This window comes from Nothoprocta perdicaria, unplaced genomic scaffold (assembly GCF_003342845.1).
Source record: "Nothoprocta perdicaria isolate Ctin4 unplaced genomic scaffold, notPer1 scaffold_201, whole genome shotgun sequence".
Lineage (NCBI taxonomy): Eukaryota > Metazoa > Chordata > Aves > Tinamiformes > Tinamidae > Nothoprocta > Nothoprocta perdicaria.
Window position 1 is genome coordinate 139,132 of NW_020455217.1, and position 25,002 is coordinate 164,133.

Genomic DNA, 25,002 nt, shown 5'->3' on the forward strand with positions numbered 1-25,002 from the left:
TTTTTTTGCCATATAGGTTGTGGGCTTTGAAAAAACAGTAGTAAGTTGAACCTCTTAAAATTTTTACATCACTTGGTTTCCAGGACGCCTTAATGTGAACRGAGCAGGATTTTGAGGTGCATTATCCTCATCTTTGAAAGCTGAGTGTGCTCTTCTTTGCTCTTTCATCCTGGCAGAGGTTAAATCCTTTTTGGTTTTGTCTTTATAAGAAAACAAAGGGAAGAACCTTTTTTTTCTGGAAAATATTTTATTATCAAATTATTCCTATACAGCCATGTTACCTTTGGTAACATACTTCAGATCTATGAATGCGCTCGTTTGTAATTCAATTGCACTAAAACAAACAAACAAAAAAAATCAACAAACACTTGTAGTGCAAGTTAATGCCTTATATTATTTGGGAGTTTGTCAGGTTTTTTTCTTCTATRTGTGTTTTCCTCCCTGGGTACACTCCAAGTTCATACTTTCAGGAGGGAATATTGTGCTTGTTACAAAAATAGGTAGTGTTTCCATTTCTGGACAAGTGTAAGTTTTACAGTACAATAGAAGGTAACTTATCAGCCTCTTAGGTCCTTATTTCTTCATGAAATTCATGACATTTCTTCAGCCTTTCATGGGGCGAGCCCAAGTGATTATTGCACAGACAGGACGTTTAAGCAGCAGAGGCTGAATGAGGATGGAGAAGCTCTCCACAAGTAAGAAGATGAGCAGTGATGAGGACTGTTTCAGTAATACATGTTCTTGTCCCACCAGCCTGCAGTGTGAGGAAGAAGGGCAAAAAAATGAGTAACTCTATTTTTTCCCTTAAAAGTGAACATAATCATCATGACCAAATGGTCCATTTCTAAGCAGTCCACCCCTCTGAGGCAGCTAAACTAGATGGACAAATTAAAGGAGAGGAAAAAAGACTCAGATTCTAAATGCAGAAAACCCTACTTACTTCCTGGGTATMTCCTGATGAGCAGTTTGCGGACTTCGTCGTACACCCATATCAAGATGGCAAATGGAACCGCCACAAACCAGTACTGAAACCTGGGAGTGAGAAAGGAGGTTCTTAGAAGCATGGAAGCACTCAGCTGTTCTTCCACTATGCTTTAGGTGTCACTGAAAGAAATGTGGCTGCCTTGGGTTTTCTTTTCTGATCAAGGAATTAGAACTAGGATGGTGGTAATCTAGTGGAAAAAAAGTGATTTTTTTTTTTTTTTTTTTTTTTTTTTTACTAATGGCCTTTTTGGTTAATTCACAATGAGTGTTCCTAAATATTTATCTCTGGCTTGAACTTTCATTTGCCTGTAGCTGGCACATTGGCACATCCAGGTGTGTTTCTGCATGAAGGGCATGGGGAATGTGCACGCGGCAGAACTCACCTCAGCGGTGTGAAGTTCAGGGCTGTAACGTGTCCGAGGCCGTAAGTAAGGATCAGGGCAATTCCGATTTGGGAAAATATACCCACCCAGATGACTTTGTTCCTGCAAGAAAACCAAAAGGAGAGGTTGCGTGTGTGTACCCATGTATGAAAAACCAGTGCTGCAGCATAGTGCAAAGGCCCTTTGGTTAGACTCCGTCACACTCTTTAGGTCACATTTGCCTGTGTCTTCCCTGCTACCATCCTGATGTAGCAGGATCAAAGCCAGGTTTAGGTAGAGCTGCAGTTTGCTTTAGCCATATCTTCAGGTTACCCTGTGAGTGTGCATGTTGTGACTCATGTGTATGGAAGAAGAATATATCCATAGGTGTAGCCCATGTGCTTGCAGATAAAGGAAAATAATTTACTTTCTTATCTCTCTGAAAGAAAATATATGCATAGGTGTAGGCACTGTGCTTGCAGATAAAGGAAAACAATTTGCTCTCTTATACTCTGACTGGATGCCAGCTTTTATTCTTGGTGTTTGTCCATCCAGCTAGGTATTTCTAACTAACAACAGATTGTAGAATTGTTTTTTCAGGGGATKCATCTATAGAGGAATTGGTACATCTTTGTTTAATGAAACCTGCTATTAGGAAAGAGGAGGAGGGAATAAAACATTTTCCTGAGATTTGCTATTGCTTGAATCCCAAGTTTTGTCTTTGCTCAGAGACTTAAATATCAGAGGTCTAAATCACTGAGCTAACCTTCTGCTAAAATTACAAATGGATTCATTTTTATCCTTCCATGTGTCAGGTAAGGAACTATCAAAACTTGCCTGAAAAGACCCTGCTGGAAAATGGAGTTTCTTCGTGTTTTCCTGATGATCAAGTCTGCCACTTGCTGAATTGTGATGCTGACAAAAAAGGCAGTATATCCAGTCCACTGTAGGTACATCCTCTGGTATTTAGTCTGTGAAGCGAAGGAGAAAGCAAACATTGGTGTTTTATCAGACACTCATATCTTCTGCAAGTGACTGCAAACCTTGGTAATATTGCGGAGTTATTGCAGATTTAGAAGTATAAAGATCAGATTTGGCCAGTTGTTCCAGTCTGCTAAGTTGCTGCGGGTGAGTCATGAAGCTGGAGTCTAAATTGGTTTGGAGAGGAATGCATACTGATTTATTAATTGRTTTATATTAGCTTTTGTGTGTAGTGATTTGTGTAGAGTGAGAGAGCAAGGGTTAAGAGGGAAAGCAGGAAGGAGAGCCTGCAAAGCAGTGCTTCAGCAGCGCTCCTCCCAAGCTGCATGGAGAGATCGTGGTGGTCGAAGCATAAAGTCCAGAGAAGAGCATGCTTTTCCAAAGACTTTGAGACAGAAGAACGGGAATTCTAGAAGAATGAACAAACTCGGTGCGAGTGGAGGAGCCAGGTGGAAGGGTGGAAAGTCTAAAGAATCTATCCCGAGGAACCATTAGATGAAAACTAACGCTATTTGTACATTTAAATCCCTGTTTCTTTCTCTCGCTAATCTTCTATTTTGTAAGAAGGTGGGATCTTTCAGAAAGTGTTGGTAAGAGAGAGCGCGAGGGTGGGTCAGTGGTTCTTTACCCATTCCTGTCCATATGAATCCTCAAAGTCATTAATAGCGTTGCTTTCCCAGTTGACTCGCACGCCAAGCAATGTGGAAGGGAGGAAGCCTTGCTCAGCATACACTGTGAAATAAGTTACAAAGGCTCCCACTGACTGCATGATACCTGCAAAATCAAAGAGGCAGGAGTGAGGAAGAAGCAAAATCTAGGAGCACTGAGGAATGTTGAGGATTTGAGTGCTGAGCTATCTCCTAAGCTGTGCAGCTTGACATGGCTTTGAATACAGTTTTTACAGCTCTCAGTGCTCGTAAGCTTCTTGACCTCTGTAGGCAGAAAATACTGTACCGTAGGTAATGAGGGACGGAGGGAAGTTGGTTTCCTTGCCTAGGCTGCTGTAGTGAACTGTGCCCAGAAGGAAAAAATGAATTTCAGATCCTCCTCTTGCTCTCAAAGCTATATGAAGCTGCCTCTGTCTTGCTATATTGATGCAATATAGTGTTGCAGAGAATAGGCTGACCTACCGATGTGCAGGTAGGAGTATACGGCAAGCTGCTCATTCACCAGCCTATCTTTCTTCTTGTTTCGGGGTCTCCTGTTCATAATATCACTTTCAGCTTTTTCATAGGCTAGTGCCACAGAGGGAATCTACAAAAGAAAGGAACCGTCAGAATCTTTTCCTCTCGTTTTTCTCCATATCCAGCAATGTTTAGTCTACTCCGTTATATGGTAAGACAACTAACTCTTCTGGTGAGCTGCACCTCTCTTTGCACCCAGCCTGTCTCATTTATCATTATATTTCAGTAAAAAGTGACCAACTTTTAGGAGACAGGAACTTACAATGTCTGTGCCCAGGTCAATGAAGAGGATGGTGATGGTGCCAATGGGCATTGGAATGCTGGCAATAATGTAGATGAGGAAAGGACAGAGCTCAGCAATATTCTTGGTCAGAGTGTAGGCAATTGTTTTCTTGAGGTTATCAAAGATCAAACGGCCTGGAGGGAGAGAAAAGAAAAAGCATTTCTATAATAGCTAGTTTCCAGTTTTGTTTTCAAAAGCAAGAATTTCAACCAGCAAAGTGAAATTATGCATAGTTTGTGTTCTACTCTTCTGAAAATTCAGGGAAAAATAGCACATCTTTTACTTACGGTCTTGAGAACAAAACATATCACATTCCCGAATAAGCTTTAGTGTTAATGGAAAGTGCAATCTCTTTGCTGCTGTGAGAGAAGAGTGTGATAGTGTCACGGATGAAGCAGGACTAAGATGATGTGTGAACAAATAACCAAATGAAAACATAAAGGGAAAAATCTTTGTGAAGCTCAGAACTGCATAGGAGCAAGTAGGATGGGAAGTGCTTGTGTCTGGAGTTTGAGCAACCAGCGATAGCAGACCCATGAATACTCTTTTTAACAAATGCGTGTGAAAATCGGGGAGAAATGGATGATTTTCTTACTCTGTGTGAATGGAATTAATTCCCAAACTTTGCAGAGTATCACAACTACAKGTCTGAATCCAGGAAGGAGATAAGGGAATGGGTGGGGAGGGTAAATCCTGTGTGGCTGTCAGTAGCTTTTAGCTAAGAAAGTGGATAGCAACATAGCAGTATTATTTTTACCTTCTTCCACTCCCGTGACAATAGAAGCAAAGTTATCATCCAGCAGGACCATATCAGCTGCATTTTTAGCTGCGTCAGAACCAGCAATACCCATAGCAATCCCAATATCTGCTTTTTTAAGAGCAGGGGAGTCATTAACTCCATCTCCAGTCACTGCAACCACTGCTCCCTGCAACACACAAAAGTATCCAGGTGTGATTTTTTTGAGGAGATTGAGCTGTCTTCCAGTAAGGAAGATCTCCTCTCATCATGTTCCATGTCTTTAAACCTCTAGGGTGGGTAAATAGTTCTTCCTCTATTCCCTTATTGCTTTGTAAAGTTCATCTGTGCAGCTGGAAGGTGCYTTGTGAACCATATGGATGTGATCTGCTGACTCTTCTTCCTACCCACAAAAAACATACCCAGCRTTGAGAAGGACCATGGGAAGGATCAGCCTAGCAGCAGCTGCCTGTGCTATTGGTGTCCGTATCTGAATTTGTTGCCTAGAGTTCATGTTTTGCAGAGAGAAATGGATAATTCAAGGATATGATTTATCTCCTCCTGAGCAGACCTCTGAAGTAGATGTGTCTAAGATCTGTTTACTTCTTCCTATATGTAGTCTAGCCCTTTGGCTATCTGGTGATCCAGGCATGTCTGTGGGAAATTCAGCTGACACAACACGTTCTGTCTTTCCCTGCGTTCTGAAGTGCCTGTAGAATGAGTCAGTTTTGGTATTAAGTGCAAATTGCATAACCGTTCAGTTAGGCTTCTCAGCCAGCRTCTTTTGGTTGCTGCCAGAGTGGGCTAGAGTTATCCTAGTAACTGAACAGATGGGAAAAAAATGAATTCCTCAAGATTCCCTCGTATTTTCCAGAGAAACATCTACTGCAGTGGAGGGCCCTGCTGTAGCTGGTATAGTGTCTCGTAACTGAACAGCAAGTCAGGGTGTTCTGAGTGGGAGAGCGCCTGGCAAACTGATCAAAACAAATTCTGAATGTCCTGTCCCTCCGGGGATTTAGTATAGAGTCATTACCTATGAATAATGCCATGTGCAGAAGGGCTTATAAGCTCCCAGGACTAAACATAGCTTGTAGACTGACTGGCTTAGGGGTTGGGAGGGGGTCATTCCGCGTTATCCTTTAAAAAGCCAAATCCACTAGGAGCGTGGGTGCTCCTAGTGCAATGCAGAACACATTTACTCTATGTCTGCCAAAGGCCGTTAGAAAAGAGGAAAAAAAAAGAAGATGAAGTTGAAGGATTTTTATCCCTTCTCCCCCCAGCCCAGAAGCACTTCAGGCTTATACCCAAAGAGCTGATAATGATAATGGGAAAGCTCAGCTCTGGTGTAATTACAAAAATGAAATAATGGCTTGAGCTGTATCTGCTTTGTTTGCAAAGTTCAGCAGGGCATTTGTATAGCTTTCAATTTACAGCATTTAGAAAACGCCGTGTCAAAGGGGAGAACCCTCTGGTGACAATGTGAACCTTTTCAGAGTGCAATGCATCCTGTTTGTCTCTGCCTCCTGTGCTGGACTTTACCTAATAATAGTGCCTGTAGATGGCACAGACTCTYTTCAAATCCTGCCTTACAGTCATAAAGTTCTGAGAGTTACTGTCCAGTCTTCAGAAGTAGTTACAAGGCTTGTGCCTAGATAAACCATGCTAGGACATTTTGTGGGATTCACACCTTAAATTCACTTCCAGATATTCCCGTGGGCAGGACGTATGTAGGTCTAGATGGCCCCCAGGAAATAAGATGAGAGTATGTGGTAACAGTAAGCAGAAAGCAACAGTAAGCAATGGTGCTGCTTGCTGTGGCTGTATCTGTGTGTAATAACCACATGCTCCTCTCACTCACCTGCCTTTGGCAGCCTTCCACTATAATCAGTTTCTGCTGGGGCGATGTCCGAGCAAAGACTATCTCTGAATGGTTACACAAGACCTCATCCAGTTGCTCCAGACTCATGTCCTTCAGCTCCATCCCATTAACTACTGCGGCTGTTGCTTGCCTGTAAGAGCCATGAAAAGCCRGGTGAATTTTCAAATCAAAGGGCTTAGTTAAAAATAGGGCACTCATGCAACATATGCAGCTCAACACTGAGGAAAGCAGCAAGCTGAGATAATTTCAGAAGCTTTAGTTGTTAATCAGCAGGTGTTGAATGAAAGGCACTGTATAAATCCAGAGTATATTACAGTTACCTAGATACAGAAGGAAATAATTGAAGCTTCCTCCTGAGCAGGCAGAAACAGCAGAAAATGCAGTGTGAAGAGAAGTTGGGATGGGGTGGAGCACTGGTGGGGAGAAACTTCTTTTCTATGAGAGGTTTTTATGTTTCATGCCCTACAAAGGTTAATATTTTTATATGTAAAAGGGGAAGGAGGAACCTGAACCATTGGTCGTTAGGTCAGTGCCTTTAATTCTTGATTTTGCTTTCTGTAAGTGCATGTTGCTTCAGGTTGCAGTGACAGCAAAGCCAGCATGCTCTGCACAGTATTATTTGCTAGGAATTGTCAAGGGCCAGTGAGGACTGAGACACACTGACCCCCGTGCATAGTTATGTGGGTGGAGATGCCAAGCTGGGTGGACACAATGGCTGGGAATGGCCCAAGCAGCTGCAGCGAAACATGAAAGCTTCGTGGAGGGAAAGGGCCTGGCCGTCAGGCAGCGAYGCCCGGCGGCTCCCTCTGCTCCTACCGTCTGTCGACCCGCTCGACTGGGAGGTTGAGGCGCTTGGCCAGATCTTCCACGGTCTCGCTGGTGGCTGAAATGATGCCTACGCTCTTGGCAATGGCCTTCGCGGTGATGGGATGATCGCCAGTGACCATGATAACCTGAGGAAGGGTGAGTGAGAAATGTCTATTCAATGGATGGAGGGAGATAAGATGCAATATCTATTGTTCTAGACCAGGAAGCACTTCAGAATCGGCGCTTGGAAAGCTGCATTGTGTACATAACAAAGACTAATCATGACTATTAATTAATTAGCTCYGTGTTGACACAAGTTCTGTCTTATTGTTGGCCTTATTTTATCAGGGCTGTAAGGGAACTGTTTATCACAAGTAGCGAGGTCAGAATAATGCAGAATAAAGAAGCTTTTATGTGTGCGTTTACGTATATTCAAAGGTGAGAGTTTGCTAGAGTGTTGCGTCATAAACTGAATCCTTGTGACTCAGGTGTCCTAACAGGTAAAACAGTTTTTCTTAATATTTCTGGAACAAGGGTTGCCAGTTGCCCTGTCTGTCTTTTTGTAGACTCACTGTGTAATTCATAGCAAAAAACGTACCTTGATTCCAGCACTGCGGCATTTTGAGACAGCATCTGGCACTGTGGAGCGCGGTGGATCGATCATAGATAAGAGCCCAACAAAGCAGAGGTTGGAAGTGGGGAAGTTCATGGAATCCGTGTCAAAGGAGTAAGTGTCTGGAAACTCATTTTCAGGCAGGTACAAATGACAGAAACCTGGGAACAAAATTAGCATGATGAAGTGAACAGGAAATGGTAGGAAAAAAGAGATTTTTTTAGCTCTATAAACTCTTGTGCATTTAATGCATAGCTTTTCACAGTAGATCTTTGTGCTGTACCCTTCACAACGAAGCTTACATAGGCTTGGCATTTAATTCAACAACGTGGATTAAGTCCTTAGAGGTTTAGAGGTTTTTCTTTTTTCTTCTTGCACTGCAGTGTAAAAGCAGCAATACTCACCCAGCACTCTCTCTCCCATGCCCCCCAGCTCCATGTATGCTGTCTGGAAAGCTTCTGCCTTCTCACTGTCCAGCGGTTCTTCCTTGCCATTGATCATGATAGTGCTGCACCTCTCGAGAATCCTCTCTGGGGCACCTTTCATCACCAGCAGAAAGCGTTTGTCGTCGGGATCTTCGGTCTCGTGAATGGAAAGCTGCATGGCACAAGCGTGAAATAAGTTGGAAGGGAATACCTGATACTCATCTCTCTCGGGTTTTGGTCACTTGGAATCAAGATAATGTCTCTTATCCTTTCTCAGAGRATATTGTTCTTTCCATGAAATGATGTGAGCTGCATTTTTATGGCTTAAATTTCCCATGTCATTACATTTCCACATTAAGACGTGCATGTTCCACATAGTTGAGTTAGACACAGTTATGGAAACAGGTTGGAAGCAGTCTGGTCTAATTTTCAAAAATAGAACACACCTGAAATTTGTTGGTAGAGTTGAAAGGAATTTCAGCCACTTTCTTGTTTCGTGCTCTGATATCCATGACATCACCCAAAACTACTTCTGCAAATTTCAGCAGGGCTGTTTCAGAGGCATCGCCTGCCACAACTCTCTATATGCAAAAAAAGAGGAACAGTTTGTAGTATGGATACTTGTGCACTTCCACCAAGAGCTTCTATACTTCTGTAGCTTTCCTTAGATGTTTTTAAGCATCAGTCAATCCACATGAATCAACAGCTGTTCTGAAAAATTATTACACTAACAATTTGGGGCCTCTGTAATAGAKTTGCTGCCAAAATGAAGCTATTGCAAGGAGATGAAATCAGTGTATGATTCTGGGAAAGTGCAAGATTTGTGATGGCTTTCAGGTTCCAGTAGGAGCTTTATAGTGAGTATGTCGCCTAGTAAGGCCAAATAAAACAGCCCCTGTGTATTCTTTCCAGAGGAAGTGAAGTATATTGATAGGGCGCAGGCAGTACCTTCATTATTGGGAGGTTCTCCTGTCCTGGTCGAAATTCTGCCCGGTTGCAGAGAGTTACAATTTTTGATAATGCTGCCCACGTCTTAGAAGTTTGATCAAATGGTTGGGCTGTGAGGAAGTAAAAAAATGTAACCTTTAATATGTTGGATGATAGCAGTGGAGGTTTAAGTTTGAAGCAAAAGGGTTTGAATTATATGCCGAAGAAAATTGCTCTTTTGATAGTTTTTGTTATAGAAAAATAATTTGACACATTCCCTTCTACGTCCCTTAACAGTTCTGGCAGTTACTCTGTCGATTTTCCTAGCAAACTTGCTGAGAGTGAGCTTATTTTCTGTGAGTGGAATTGAAATTTTGTTTCTTGAACTCTCTACAAGGCTAAGAGGGAAGGTTGCTCTTGCAGGCTGCATTTGTTATGTCAGGGAGATATCTCTACTTTAGCTGTCAGAAGACATCCCTGTTGGCATTGCTTTGACAACCAGTGGGTGTCCCACACCACATTCGATCCATTTAGTTTCCCTTCCCAGATTTGCCATATTTACTTGTCTGATCTTCACTGGTATCAGCTGAGTAGATCTGATCATCAAACCAGAGGTGAGCAACAGTCATCCTGTTTTGTGTGAGGGTTCCTGTCTTGTCAGAGCAGATGATAGAGGTAGAACCTAGTGTCTCTACAGCTTCCAAGTTCTTCACCAAACAGTTCTTCTTTGCCATCCGCTTGGCTGTCAGAGACAAACTCACCTGGCAGGGTAAAGAAGTGCAGCTCACTGTTAGTAAGGCATAGTTACAGAACAAGAAAAGGAGGTTACAAACCTGCTTTTTTCTTTCTTCATCTGTAGCAGATGAGGAAATAGAGCGGCAGCCAGTGGATTCCAGCACAGACTTACCGTTACTGTGGCTAGCAGTCCTTCTGGCACGTTGGCCACAATGATGCCAATGAGAAAGATGATGGAGTCCAAGAATTTGTATCGCATGGAAACAGAAATAATGAAGAAGAGAACGCCGATGGAAATAGCCACTCCTGCCACCAGGTAGACAAAATGCTCTATCTCAATAGCAATGGGCGTTTTCTCGTTCCCGACTCCGGATGCGAGAGAGGCAATGCGCCCGATGATGGTGCGATCCCCAGTGTTGATTACGATGCCAGTAGCAGTGCCTGTAAGGAAATAACGGGCTGTCAGCTCYGAGAGGTGATCCTGTCTTCTAGGCACAGCACTGCTTTGGCAGAAACCTTTCTCAGTCTTTATGTGACTRAAATATCACCACAGAACCACATTGCAAATCAGCTAGCAGTGTTATATAACATCATGACTTAACCCTAATTTCTGCACGCACCTTCCACGCAGGTAGTGGAGTAGAATGCAATATTCCTGGTCTCCAAGGGGTTCTCATGGGTGAAGTCACAGGAACGGGACTGCGGTTCCGATTCCCCCGTGAGTGAAGAGTTGTCCACCTTTAACAAAACAGAGACGTGCCCATAACAAAGTTATGTATAGCCCCCAAGATAAGACAGCAGCACATTTGATAATGGATACAGGGACAACATCTCAGTGCCCGTTAGAGAATGTGTTTCTGTGGGAATTCAGTCTGTGTCACGTGTCTGTCAGTGGGTTTGGGGACAGTAGCCTGAAAGAAAACATGGCAGGAAGATCTACTTGTAGGTATGTGGAGACATTTGTTGTTGGTATTTCTGCCTTTGCCCTGTCAAAGAGTATTGCCAGGATATGGCACAGTCACAACAGCTTATTTTGATGCCCAGGAAGGTGTGCAATGTTACTAAGTAGTGCATGAGCTGAGCATCACAGTAGAACTTCTGCACAGACATTGTGTCTAATTAAGGATCTGATAATTCCCATTAGGTGACTGCAAATTTGTACTTTGTAATAATTCTTACTCTCAACCATGTTTCCCCCACCTCCTCATGCCATACCAATCACTGTACCTTACACCCCTGAGTGAAGATCAGACGAATGTCTGCTGGGATCCTATCTCCACCCTTTATTTCCACAATGTCTCCCACAACCAGCTGGTCTGCCGACAGCTCCTTCTTTTCTGCGTCTCTGATGACAACAGCTTGCTGTAAGATAAAAGTACAACGTGAGTAAGCACTGCCCTGTCCCCCCAAAATTCAGCTTTGTGCATGGAATTCAGTCTGCTTATTGCTCAAGTACCACCCTTGTCATTTAATGGTGCACAAAGAGAATAAATGGTTATCTTGAATAGAATTTCTTTGCTATGCTTACCTGTGGAATCATTTTGCTGAAACTGGCCATGATGTTTGTGCTTTTAGCTTCTTGATAGTAAGCAAAGATACCAGTGAGTATAACGACTAGTGCGAGGACTACACCGAGGTAGAGCTGTTAATGAAAGAAAGGAATCCAGTTCATTTTAAAATGTGTTCGGTACTACCTATGCTGGAATAAATCATAGTTCTTTGGTATTGTCTCAGTAGACTATTTACAAGGTGAAATATGGAGTCAGTCTAAAAGTTTTTAATTGGAAAAGAGGTTTCTAGTTTTGCCATGTTAGTAATAAAGTAAGGTTCATAAATATAAAAAAGGGGGTTTAATAATGTGATTCCTGTCTCTCTAAAAGCTTGACGTGAACCCAACAAATTGTATTCCCAGCTAAATGTACCTCAAAAGGGAATCGGAGTCAAAGACTCAGGAGTCCTTTATGGACTTCAGTRTTCCCCTTATCAATACTCAAGAATTGTGATTAGAGGTAGTGGTTATAAAATCTAGGACAGGCACTCTTGGACAGAAGTGGTATGTCAGGTATTTGGGCATTTATCAGAAAAGTTCAGTAGCAGAGGGAAAGAGTCCTGAAAGAATAAAATGCCTCATTGTAGTTATTGAATAACTATGAATTAGTATTTAAACTACTTACATTGTCAAAGAGTCAAATACTCAGTTTGCAGTTATTCAAATACTTACGTTGTCAAAGGGTGATTCAGCTCCCTGGGCAAACTGAATGCCAAATGAAATCCAGGAGAAAACAGCTCCTATCCATAAGAGGATGGAAAACCCTCCCACCATCTGCTTGAGGAACTTGACRATCTCAGGGGTGGCTTTGGGAGGAGTGAGCGAATTGGGACCATCCCGAGCCAAAATCTCTGCTGCTCTTGCACTGGAGAGACCCTGCACAAGTAAAGGACACCATTAAAATGAAGTCAGAGAGCAGATATTCCCATGTTGTTTGCTCATGTTGTGGATCAGCTGCAGTAACCTGCATCTCTGATTTCAGGGTGGCTACTATTAATATCTGGTATGAAGAAATACCAGTTTCCTTATTGGAGCATTGAATTTGGGGCAGTGTTCTTCAGGAGGTTTTATTTTCTCACAGTTATCTGTCACATATATATCTACTAAAACCAAAACCACATCAAGATTTCTGTTGCTCTTGGGACAGATTCTTAATGAAACGCAATGTACTTACTTTGCTGATGCTGGTACCATACTTTTCTTCCAGTTCTTCAGCGCTGAGTTTGTGGTCATCCTGGATTGCAAAAGGAAAAAGAAAATACATGTTAGGGAGCATAAGGTGAGGCTGTTGAAACTTGTAGTTTACGGTGAACTGTCTTAATATCTGAAGCAGTGGGTTCAGTTACTGCTGTGGCATCCCACTTTTCATGAATGGATAATATGCATTTCTCATCTATTCTGTTCTCAACTCTACCATTTGCTTGAAAGACAAGTCAATTTCCCTTGATTGAACAAAAATAAAATTTCACAACAAATGTGAGCAAGAAAGCGTGAGGAGTCAATAGGCCTAACTGATAGATGCAGGAAGTTGTGGTGGTTTGAGGAGCTAGCAGAGGACACTTCGCTAGAAGGTGCTAGCTACACTTCTCTCTTGGTTTTGAGAATACTTTTGTAAATATCTGCCTCCTCCAGCAAATCTGTCACGGGGACGGGATGATGCTTGCATGCTAATAGCGCTTACCACAAATAGCTCTGCTTTTTCTCAATCAACAGTTCCTCTTTGCATTCCTACATGTTGCAAGACTCCAAAATCCAGTTCAATAGGCAATATATTGATAAAAGAAAGGGTGTAGTGCCAGAATGTGAGTGAGATCAGTGTTGGCACCTGCCTGAAGGTGTAGGCATTATTTGCTGGGTCTTGCAGGAAGAAGCAGCAGGTTCTAACCGCAGTTCAGAAGGGTGTGGAAGAGGGAAATCTGAATTTCTCCATTCCCTACAGTGACCGTTCTGTGGTCTCATTGACCTATTTATATCTCATACTGAACATAAATTTAGAAGCCAAGAAATCAAGAAATTGCGAGTTCTCATACCGTTGTTTTCCTGAAATGATTCATTGCTACTTGGCTGAGTCAATTAATTTGTGCTATGCCTGCCCAGAAGATACAGGAGGGTAAYAGTACCTCCCTTGATGGCAAAGATGAGAYTGAGAATGGTTTGGTTGGTTTGGGGATGGATCTTGGAAAGATAAGAACACATTTGGGGGTTTCCTTGTCTTTGAAATGGCCGTCTACCCCATAAATAGCCTATCCTGTCAGTTGCTCTCAAAGCAATTGAGAAAAGAGGTCAGCGTAATTATCTTCATTTTCCAGATTGGGAAACTGAAACGTATAGACAGGAAGCAATTTTTCCAAGATCAGCTAGCAGGTCAGTGGTATACAAATAAAATACAGCTTCCTTGAGCCCCAGCTTAGTGCTCTGCTTTTCCAGTACAGCATAGTTTGTTTGGGTGGGGAGGGATCCTGCTCTAAAGGCTGATACCTCTTTGTAGACTGACTGGAAATCGCCATAAGAAAAYATTTTGTGTTGGCAGTTCATTCTCTTTCGTCACTGACTGTAACTCGGTGAAGTTCTGAGAAAACACTACTTGGTTAGAGTTAATCCACCTAGGAAAACACAGAACCTGCTTTGGGAGAAGTGTTCTGTCAGTGGCTCCATTAAGCCAGAATCATTCTTTCATTGTTGGCATTAATTCTGCACAACTGCTTTGTTTTTTTTTTTTTTGTTTTTTTTTGTTTTTTTTGTTTTGTTTTTTTTCAGAATGGCAAATACAGTAGTGTAAGGAAGCTAACCCTTCCTTATTAACCTTTCCAGCACAATTTATGTTCAATTAAGAACAGCAGCAGATCTTCTCCCCTTCCCCAGGCTTCATTCAGACAGTGGCTTGATGCAGACCTGCCGGGCGAAATGTGAGCTTACCAGGTCCAGTTCCTTCTTAAGGTCTTCTGTCTTCTTCTTTTTCTTGTTGCCTTTAAGGTCTTTGTGCGTATTCTCCTCATCTACCTTCTCTATTTTTTCCAGTTCCTTTATCCCCTTGATCTCAATGGAGTAAACATCAGACTTTTTCTGTAAAAGTAAATAAGGTTTTGGCATTATCATCTCAATCTTTGACTTGAAGGAAACAATAAAAAAAAAATGACAGACGAATCAAACTCTTGATAAATTCACTTGCTCAGACAATGTACGTGTTGTTACTGCCTCTTCTCTTAGCAGTGGAGAGTGTTTGATCTGTCCTACCCTGGGGTCTCTCTAGCATGTGTTTTCTTTGCCCATTCCTGGAGCTTTCTAGGTACAGCACTTAAAGAATAACACTATTTTTCAATTAAAAGTAATATTTACACATGTATATATTTTTTTTTAAAGAGAAATATTATTGCAACTTTTTACAGKTTAGTCATAAAACTAGTGTCACTTTCTCCCATAGTGAGGGATGAGGGTAAACACCATAGTGGTAGCCATAGACAATGAAGTCTGTTTCTTTTCACACATTGCTCAGAGTTGACGGGGTGGTGGCAAAACCCTTCCCTCAATTTTGCCAGTCCCACTACAAGGTATGTAAAACTGTTAGGTAAACTAGGGAAGCTGCCACATCGGTTAGTGTTTTCCTTTCATTGATAACCTATGGGCTTTTTTTCCTACTTCCTAACTTAAAGTTAATACCACAGAGGGAAGTGAAGCCTCCTGCGTGGTTAATTCACCCCATTCTGTAACCATAATGCTCCAGACCCTCATTGTCTTGTCCACCACATGCCATTCCATTTAAGAGCTGTTTGGTTGGCCCTATTTCTCCCTTGATTCCTTAGGGATTTACTACCAGMGCTGCATCAGAGTTGTGCCTACTGGATCTTATCTGCTGGTTGCTTTAGTAGAGGGACATAGGGTGTCACTAAGTGTCTGAAACGCATCTCCTAAAGCACTTGAGTTTGTTTGGTTATACATATCCCAGATAAAGGACATCTCTGTTACAAGAACTTCTCATTCTTCTGGCTTGCCAGAGATGCACAATCTGGTCTATCTGTTGGAATTTTTTCTTCACCCACCTCTTCTTTCTCCTTCCTTAAGCATCCCACCCAAAAATCTGTTCAGCCTTTTTCAAATAACCATAAAGTAGAGACACCAGGAGAACAGAAATCTGTTGGACTTAGCAGATGGAGGAGAATAATAAAGAAAATTCTAGATGTTAAATAAAAACCTATTGATCACTCTGAAGACTGATCTACTTTCAGCATTCACAGAGGGGTTTCTGGGACTCCTCTCTAAGCACATTTTCAGAAACTGTCAGGTTTTGGCATTTGCAAAAGAAATAACGTTCATGGAACTGCTGAAGGAGAAGCGAGCCATTCTCAGAGGGGTTTCATATCCAGTCTGCTCTCTTTGCTTATTAGAATTGGGAGTGTGCACTTGTATGGACTGAAAGAATCAGTTGTTSTACTGCATGCACAACAGTATCTATCATTAGTCCCATTTTTCACATAACTCACATGCATAATATAGCTATTTATATCAAAACTTTAAAATAATACTCTTTGTTAAGAAAAAAAGCACATGTTCAGGAACAGCAGTTTGGCTCAGCAGTGTACTCACCTTTACCATCTTGGTGAGCTTCTTTCTTTCCGATGGAGGAAAGCAGAGAAGCCAAAGAGGCTGGTTGAAAACCAAAGGCCAGTCAGAGAATCAAGTGGCTCGGAGCAGTGAGGGCTCTGGAGAGAGGTTTAGTCCCCCTCRGCTGGCAAGCTTTCGTTAGCTGGATTCCTGCTCGCGCTCCGGCATCCTGCGGACAGGCCGGGTTCGCTGTGCCCAGCCTGTGGAGAAAGAGCAGGGTTTGCTAGTGCTTTATAAATCAGCATCTTGCGCCGCCACTCCACCCCTCCCCTTCTAGGTCCAGCCCATCTTCTGTTTCACCTGTAGTAGGTGGAAAAATACCACAGTAATGGGCATGTGGGTTTCAGGTCAGATAGTTTCTAATTACTCCTTTGTAGTGTTTGCTCACAACTCAGGAACAGGTGTATTATTCATCTTGCTAGAAGCCAAGAGTTTCCTCTAGAGCCTTTCCAGCAGCAGGCTCCCCTTAGGATTTCCAGCTATCGTGACAACATAGGGTGCGGTAAAGGGAATCTCATAGACATTTTGCCTTGCMTACCTATTTATGTGGCAAACCCTTTGCCTACCTGGGGCAAAAAAATTACCTTAAAAGTTAGATCTCTGTGCTATTTAGGTACTAACAGGGGCTCACAGCTTGCATGTTCTCATGTTAAGTGACTTACGATAACTGAGCACATCGGTGTTCCTTCCAGTGTCTTAACTTGGGCTTCACTCTTTTCTTCTTGCATTTCATTTGCTTCGTTCTTGACTGTCATGCTTAACTGAACAATCACTTCCCAGTCTATTTTCAGCAAGAGCAGTTATCTGAACGGCTTATTTAAATAGTTTATCTTGCACAAATTGCAAGTTTTCATACTGAAATGATAACATGATTTATGGCACTTTTAATACCTGGCGTATCTCATCAGTCAGAGGCCAAGTTAACTTTTTCTCCTCCTCTTTCTTAAAGTTTGACTGAAGAAATATCAAGTGAAATACGCTGAAAGTTTCTCTATGCTTTCATATTATGTTAGGGATTATCGTCTTCCATCTGACAGACCTGGTCTCACTGCATAGCATAGTCTTTCAGCAAAATCTTTCTTTTACGTTATATAATTCAGGATATTCAAATTATGATGAGAGATACAATGTGTTAACAGTGATAACCAATGTTGACCATTTTGAGCTATGGATATGAGTTGTTAGGCTAGGGCAGCCAACCAAGAAGCATCRTTGACCAACAGCAGCAAGAACAACTTAATATTCCAATTAGAGGCACGTTTCCAGGTACTGAAGTGTCATACCTCCTTAAATAAGTGATTATATTTAAACATGTAACTGCTTCTACTACTCACTTGGGGTTTACTGTGTTTTTTCCATGACATTCTTCGATGTTAGAATGGTTATGCAAGATGCAAACAGAAAAGTGCAGCTGGAAAGGTTTCGTGTTCACTTTCAGCTGTAAGCAGTACTGGGTTGCGTACTAGTGCTTGAAAGCAAACCTTTCCTTACGTAAATAGGCACTGGCCATTTCACAGCACGTGTCGTAGGCAACAGTAATGATAAATTCAGCGTATTCAGTTAAACTGCACTTGTCGTGTTAATACATACTGGAATTGGCCTGTACTGCCAAAAAAGGCACTAGGACTGAGAGGATCAAGAAATACAATGAGCGCGTTTGACGTCAAACTAGAGGCTGGAAATGCAGGGATACGGACAAGGAGGTATGGCCGTGGAAACAGGAAGGCGGTTGTGTTATCCGTAAGTGTTGTTCATAGGGAAGGCGTGCTGCAAAATGTGGAGAGGGACTAACGTACTCCGACCTTTCCGTTCAGAGTTTTTAATTGGTCTTATAGCCCAGCACTCAGGAATGATTAGTAGATGGAAAACAGGAATGCATATCGTTACGTGCTGCGGTTCAGAGATTTATAAAAGCAACTACCCTCAACTTCTTAGGAATAGTTCCTGATTTAGAACGTTATCTAGGTTATTTTGGCAGGGTTTGTGTTTCTCTTCTGCAAATCAGGACTACTTTTTCCTGCAGACAAACGTTAGAAATGCAAATTGGAGAAGTGTTTGGCAGGAAAGCACGCTGTAGATCCTGGTCTACAGGCAGTATTTGTACCGATGCATCTGTTTTCTTGTGGGTATGTTTTGTAGCAAGTTAATTAAACTGCAAAAGCTCCCTAGATTGTATAGTGGCTTTACAGTATTTTATATTCCCTTCATTTATTCCCAGTGTTTTCAAATCATTGAGCTGTCTTTGGCTGCTGCCAAATGATGTGTATTGAGCTGCCAAATTCCAAGTGCACGATGGATAGTTTAGATTCTCTGTGTCACGGGCTTCCTTAGTTTGTCCACAGAATGGGTCGCTGGTTTTCGGAAGCAGTGATGAGGAGCGCTGTAAGGTAGAGCARCGCACTGATGTGTATCCTGCCGTTGGGAATGGTCCTTGCTAGCGACGGTAACTTGTCACCCACCTCCCTCTGCGTTCTGTCCACCCGAGCCCTGTTGGGGAGGTGAAGGGAGTAATGGATTGTTCGGAATCCCAGATTCCTGCCTCGGAAAGCGGTGGCTCGTGGTGCGCTGCGTTCCCGGGAGGGAGGCAGCAGAGGGAGCGCCRCGGCCTCGGGCTTGCGGCTTCCTTTGCTCCGTCCCTGCTTTTGCACCTGCACAAATACAATTCCCGAGGCAGGAGCTTGCACGTGCCTTAATGTCCTGGCACAGGACAGCTAGGGAGAGGTGGCCCTTCTCCCTTTGTGACCAGCTTTAAAGCACAGCCAGAGCTTCTGGAGATAGTTTCATAGCATTAAAGTCGTCTTTGGAAGATGGAATAGAGCTACCAATCAACTAGACAAGTACTGGCAGGTGCATACAGGAATTGCATTTAACTGCTGCTCTAAGCTGGCCTCTGCCTAAGGGAACTCTGAAAAGAAGTGGAACATGCCAAGATGGGGGTGGGAATCCTATTTAGAGACAGTTTTCTTTTGGTATTTGCTGTCTCTGAGGAGGAAAACAGAAGCAACAAGCCAGACATTGTATCTAGGGCTTTTCTTATCCTTCTTGCTATTTTATCTTCCTGCTTCCTAGTGCTATTAATATGAACCATTACTCAATTCTTATTGACGTGGTATTAAACAGGATACTTCTTCCTGCCTGAAGCATCCTGGGGCTGCCCAGAGCTAGTCAGAATAGGAAGTTGGTGTGGAAACACACTAAAACTGGCTTCTTTAAATGCTGTTTTCATAGAAAAAGTGATATTTTCAACTTCTGTCCTGTAGCTTTTATATTTTATGCCAAAAGCAGGTCACTGCAGGGATGTGACGGCACAAATAATTGACAACTGATACGGCAGGACGAAGGTTGACTGGCAGCATGACTCTCATAGAAAGATTGCCGCGATGCATACAGCCAGATGTTTACCATCTGGATGACCTCTATTGGAAAGTGATTAAAAATGAGTCAGTTGCCTGTACGTGGGCTGCTCAAACACGATCCCTTTTTACCCCGCAGTGGCCGTACCCCGCTGCAGTGTCACACGGGTTCTGCTAACTGAAAAGGACAGTTCAGCGGCACAGAAGGGGTGAGTGTTTCMGCTGAGAATGCCAAGCTGCTGGCTCACAGCTTGCACCAGCTGCTAGCGCTGCACGCGGGGATCTTTAGTCACAGCTTGCAGAGCCAGAGGCTGGGACTGACGAAGCGATGGGTCATGCTTTACAGGAGCTGACAGCCAGTAACCATTGCTTTGATACGGACTCACCTCTGCACCCRCGATTTCCCTTTGCAATCTGCTAGCAGCAGTGCAGGCAGCAGTGAGGCTTCAATGAACGGTATTTGAAAAGGATGTAAAAATATGTGGGCTTCAGAGGATTCCTGGAAGAAACTTGAATTAGGTTAAGGTGTAACACAAGTGGGATGTTTGAGTTGTGATACCGAGCTGTAAACAGCCTTTTACCTGTGGAAATTGAAGCTCAGGTGAGTTTGTACCCAGCCCAGGGCAGCACAAAGTCTTCCCTGTGCAAAAGCTTCCTTGCACTTGGCCTGCTGCTGAAAATATTTTGGGTCAGGAAAAACTTGTTTCATATTTGTCCAAGCCAGGTGAAGGGGCATGGCCAAGTTTCCCAGCTGCCTTGACCCCACACCAGGGTCCGTGCCCATTTCCCAGAGGGAAACTTGCCGCAGAATTGCACAGGTTGTCTGGGAGCTTGCAGGTAGCGGATGAGCAATGGGAGAAGTACTAGGAAAAGTTCCTTTTCCCTGGAGCAGGGCCTGGGCAGGAGGCATCGGTCTAAGAACCTCATCCAGCTCTTCCTTGCCAGTGTCTGGAAGCGCTCACTTCAGTTCCGTGTGCTTGGTCCATCAGGCAGATCCGTATTTACCGTGGCGCTTCCTCAGACGTCCTGGCCTGCCCTGGGAGCACTTAGCCRGACAGCTGCGGTTGCAGCCACGGAAGCTCTTCCCGGGCCGCTCCCGGCYGGAGCTGCACGTGCTGCAGGAGGAGCGAGCCCGGCCTTTCGCCTGTTTCCCTGCGGCTTCACACCCAGCCTGCAGCCGCCACRCTCCCGTAAGAGCCTCGCGAGGGCTGTGCGGCGCCCGTCCCCGGCTTGGGTTCTACCCTGCAGCCTTTTTCCTTTCACAAATCAGCTCCCCGTGGAATCTGCTTGAGCAACGTCCCAGAACGGGGCCTTCAGCACCATGCTCAAAGGTTTACAAATACCTGTGTTTGGTGAGTGAAGACGCCTGCGTGTGTGCTGGTTTGGGCGGGCAGCACAGGCAGGCAGCGCGTTAGGGATGCCTGGAAAAGGTTCCAGAATGTGCATCGCCCCCTCTGCCAGAAACACGGCATCTCACACACACAGAATACCCGAGTTAGCAATTGCTTCCTTGGTATGGGAAGCTGCTGCCTTGGTATTCCATGTACACGTAGTAAGACTTTCTAGGACTGTTTCAGAACCCTGAAAATTTATAAGCTTCTGTCTGAGCCTGTAGGAATTCAGGTTATTGCAGGCTTTTGTGGTACGTTACTCTTTGGTATACTATATTTTAAGATCACTAATTTGAGAAAGTTTGAGAAGTGCATCGGTTCAATAAGGAAGCTCTTCAGGACAATATTTTTGGGAAAAGGGGGATTATTGCATAAAATCTGTAATGGTAGCATTAGGCAGAAAAGGAAGCTTTCGCTTATGGCTGTTGCATCATGGCTTGTGAGTGTTTCCTTTGGTTGTGTGAGCGTGTGCACGGCTGTTGCATTAGAAAGCATTTTAATGGACTCATTCGCTTATCGGCCCAAGCGCGTTTGCTGTGTGCTAGACAGCAAATTAGCTCTTTCCTTACGGAGGGAGATTATAAGGGATCTCCTAACCCAGAGGAACAGGGGAGGGCACGGCACGAAGCTGACAAGATCAGAAACAAAGTAGAAGCAGCAGATGAAACCTGAATGTAATAACCCAACATCTGCAAAGGAAAAGAAGCGATCTGCTGCAGCACCTCATTCTTCCGGGGGATTTGGCCTTGCCTGGCTCTAATCTAAATTGAATCTAGTTTAGATTCCAAGCAAGGGGTGGGAATTCTTTCCTGAACCAAAACAAGTCTTGCCGCCTCCTACCTTTTCATTACTCATTCCTTAATTTGTTTGGGTTTGTTATGTAGGGCACTCAGGAAGAATAGCTTAAAGCTGTGTGTGCCAGGGCTAAATCTGGAGCTGTAATCAGTGCTTTGCTGTACATCGTGCGGGGTTTTTGATGCTGTCAGAGCACCCTGAGCTGGCGATAGGCTGCTGCCCAGGCCCTTTGGTGTGGACCCGTTTCTGTCCTGCAAGCTGAGTTACCTGCACTGTTCTCTGCCTTAGTCTGGGGCAGTCCCCTGCAGCCTTGGGGCTCAAACCGTTTCTCTAGTTTTTAACTGAGAAAATCACTGAGCATTTGCTGGAGGAAAAAGCAAGTGAATGATTTCCCTGAAGAGGTTAGGACATGTGAAGAGTTAAACATTTACAGAGATCCAGAGCGCGTGTGATTTATATGTCTGAAGTCCTGCTTGCGGTGAGTTTTCCGCTCTGTTTATCTTCATGCTTCCCAGGATGGAGTGCCCCGTGTCATTACTGTTCATTAGTGTCTGCTTGCCAGGCTCCCTTTGGAAAGGATTATAAGCCACGGGAAATYGGTGGGTGATAAAATGCTTAGTAGCAAACAGCTGGAAATGGGAGTAAGGATTGTGGGACTACTCCTCCTTTCCCACTTCCAAGAGCTTAACCAAAACCCACGACTTTCTAACCCGCGTGCATTGTGCTCTGGACAGCTTCAGGCAAGGGCTGGGAAGCTTCTGCTCTGGTTGCAGTAGGAAATTGCTGGGAAGACGAAGACTAGGTTGGCCTTGTTAGAGCAGCGTGCTGTTTTCCAAATGTGTTTAGAAGGCTTCCGAGTCAGCGTTATGGCTCTAAGACTAAAATAACACGCAGGAAAAATCYATAGGCTGCTGGAAATGTTGCTAACCGCATTAGATTTTGCTTATCAATCTAATCCTGCATCTGGAACGGTGCCCCGGAGGCCAGGCTCGTGCTCAGCACTGCTCATGCAAACTCCTTAACGTGCCGCAAACGGGCAGCTTGACACAGACCATGGAGGTGCTGATGCTGCTCGCAGTGCACAGCAGTGGGCTCGGGTACTGCTGGCAGCGGGTGTCATTTGCTCTGGTGTGCAGGAGCAGGGAGGGAGGTGGATCCCGTGCTGTGCTGCCTCAATGTCTGCCCTGCTGCTGCTTCCGTTATCTAGGTTAAGAGGACAGTAGTGCTCTCAGGCGAGCAGAGCCCAAAGCTTCCCGTGGTTCAAAGCACTGCAGTGTTGCACCTTGGCAGAGGGCTGGCGGAGGGGACCCGTGTGTCCAGACACACGATGGAAGGGGCAAGGGGAGGAGAAGCAGCGATGACCAAGCTTTGCCTAGAAAGAGCAGCRAGGTGCGAAGGTTTTGCTGAGCAAGCCGCACACGGGAAGGGGAAGAGTCCTGAGGCCGCAGCAGCGGGTGYGCTCACGGGCCAGCGATGCAGGTATGGGGGTCAGGGCGGAGGCGGAGGCTGCCCGGCCTCCTTAGAGCAGGAAGCAGGAAGCGCAGGGCCCTCRCCTCAAGCCCACGTTTAATACGTGGCCTCCAGCCAAGCGCTCTGCCTCAATCTGCCTCTTCCCAGCCTGACTCACGGCCGCRGCGCTTGGTTGGTACCTCGCGCGGTCAGAGTGAGAGGACTGYATTAGTTTAGGGACTCTGCAGTAACCTCTGAAATCCCAGGAAGGCGCCTGGATATATTTGGGTGCTGGTTTGGTCTGCTAGTTTGTGTGGTTGTTCCAGTCCTACGCTTAGGCACTATGCAGCRGTGGACAAAAACTATGTGGAAAAGCTTGGGCTTTTCACTGCAGCTTTGCACGGGGGAGGAATGTTTTTAAGCCAGCTGAGCTTCCTGCCCTACCTCCATGCTTCCTCTGGCCCATGATCCCAACACCTGGGGATCCGGAGCRGGGGCTGCTCCCAGTTTTTCCAGGACTTAGCTGCATTCAGGGCTGAAAGGCCCTGCCCAGGTAGTTGGCACTGCCCAGGAGGCTGCTCTTCATAAGCTCGGCTTCTTGTCCTGACTGCCGTAATTCCAGCCTTCAGGAATGCTGTCTCCATGCATCAAGGTATTTCTGCCCCTCCTCTTCCAGAAAGCCCATAGACTGACGTGACAGTATGAAATGTTGTTCTGTTTTTAGAATAAACATCGCACTTCCAAAATGTTTTCATCAAGGATTACTTACATTGCAGATGAAAAATAATAACTGGCTGGTGCAGATACAGTGGAGCAGCCTAAGTGCACGAGCGATGAGGGTGTGATAGCCCGTGAACTGTTCAGCTGATGTGACCTAGTTCAGCTCACCTCGAAATGAGCAGCCTTGTGACCTTCAGCCAGGTAGGTGGTGACTCAGCTGCTTGGGCATCTACTGCAGGGGGACCTAAGGGTGCTCTTGCCAGGCCCTCCCGAAGAGCTGCTCGTGGAATTTTCTGTGACTTCCAGCTTGCCCAATCTTGCAAACAATTTTTTYTTTTATTATGCTATTTATCTTAAATACAAATGGCTGTTATCTGGCTGGCACTGCTAAGTTCTGTGCCCGATATCAGCCATAAATGATTCATTCTTCTCAGAGCATCAGGTTTTTTAATTATAGCCGGAGCCGGTGTTTTATATAGTCCGTAGCTCACCGTGACTCACTGTATTTGGTTGCTGCTTGCAATGCAGGTTATTTTTGTGTAGTGCCCTCCTGCTTGGGGTGAACCATGTGCTCTGGAGAGGAACAAGTGAGCACCCATCGGGTGGGCAGGGAGCGGGGCACAAGCAGGGCTCACAAGGAGTGCTCAGCAGCGGGGATGCGGGTACCTGTGGGTGAACAGTGCCTGCAGGCAGGCGTGGAGTGGAGCACGTTTGGTGCCGTGTTCCAGGCTCCAGTCTGCAGAGCACTGTCTGCATCCCCCTTGCTTCTGGGCTTCAGTCTGCAGAGCACTGTCTGCATGCCCCTTGCTCCTGTTGTATAGCTAATTCTGGAACCCAGTTCCGAGGCTCGGACTCAGTGTGCCCTGTGGTGACACACGCCACGTGTTACAGCCTGTGTCTGCCCTGGCACGGGCATCGCTTACATCCTGTACGGCCCAACGCTCAGAAGACGCCAGGTTCCAGCCTTGCCGGGGTTGCGTGTGGAGCTCCCTTGGAGCGCGGCGGCGGCTCCTGCATGGAGAGGAGCAGCGGAGGAGCAGGGAGCAGCGCTGCCGCCCGGGGCGCCCGCGGGGCTGAGCCGCACGCGCCGCCTGCAAGGTGCCGCTCGCCGTGCAGGAGGGAAGGCTCGCAGCGCTCCGCAGGTTTAGCCATGGAAAGAACTGTTTCCCTTTTGTGTAYTGTCTGAYGTATTGCTTATGTGCTTGTTYTTTTAGGTGGAAGAGAACCCCT

The 25,002-nt window shown here is 44.8% G+C and overlaps 1 protein-coding gene across 1 annotated transcript; it reads right to left on the reverse strand.

Annotated features, from left to right (window-relative positions):
* Window positions 1-725: 725 nt before the first annotated feature.
* Window positions 726-16,055, reverse strand: ATP12A (ATPase H+/K+ transporting non-gastric alpha2 subunit). Its single transcript, XM_026038125.1, has 23 exons — window positions 16,047-16,055; window positions 14,382-14,573; window positions 12,640-12,699; window positions 12,138-12,341; window positions 11,445-11,558; window positions 11,144-11,278; window positions 10,537-10,654; window positions 10,089-10,357; window positions 9,744-9,942; window positions 9,203-9,312; window positions 8,701-8,835; window positions 8,234-8,426; window positions 7,815-7,990; window positions 7,226-7,362; window positions 6,389-6,539; window positions 4,552-4,720; window positions 3,774-3,928; window positions 3,458-3,581; window positions 2,956-3,101; window positions 2,184-2,317; window positions 1,368-1,469; window positions 941-1,032; window positions 726-754 (listed from the first exon to the last, which is right to left on the reverse strand). Exons 1-23 carry the CDS (start codon window positions 16,053-16,055, stop codon window positions 726-728), a joined length of 3,153 nt encoding a protein of 1,050 aa, XP_025893910.1.
* Window positions 16,056-25,002: the final 8,947 nt, after the last annotated feature.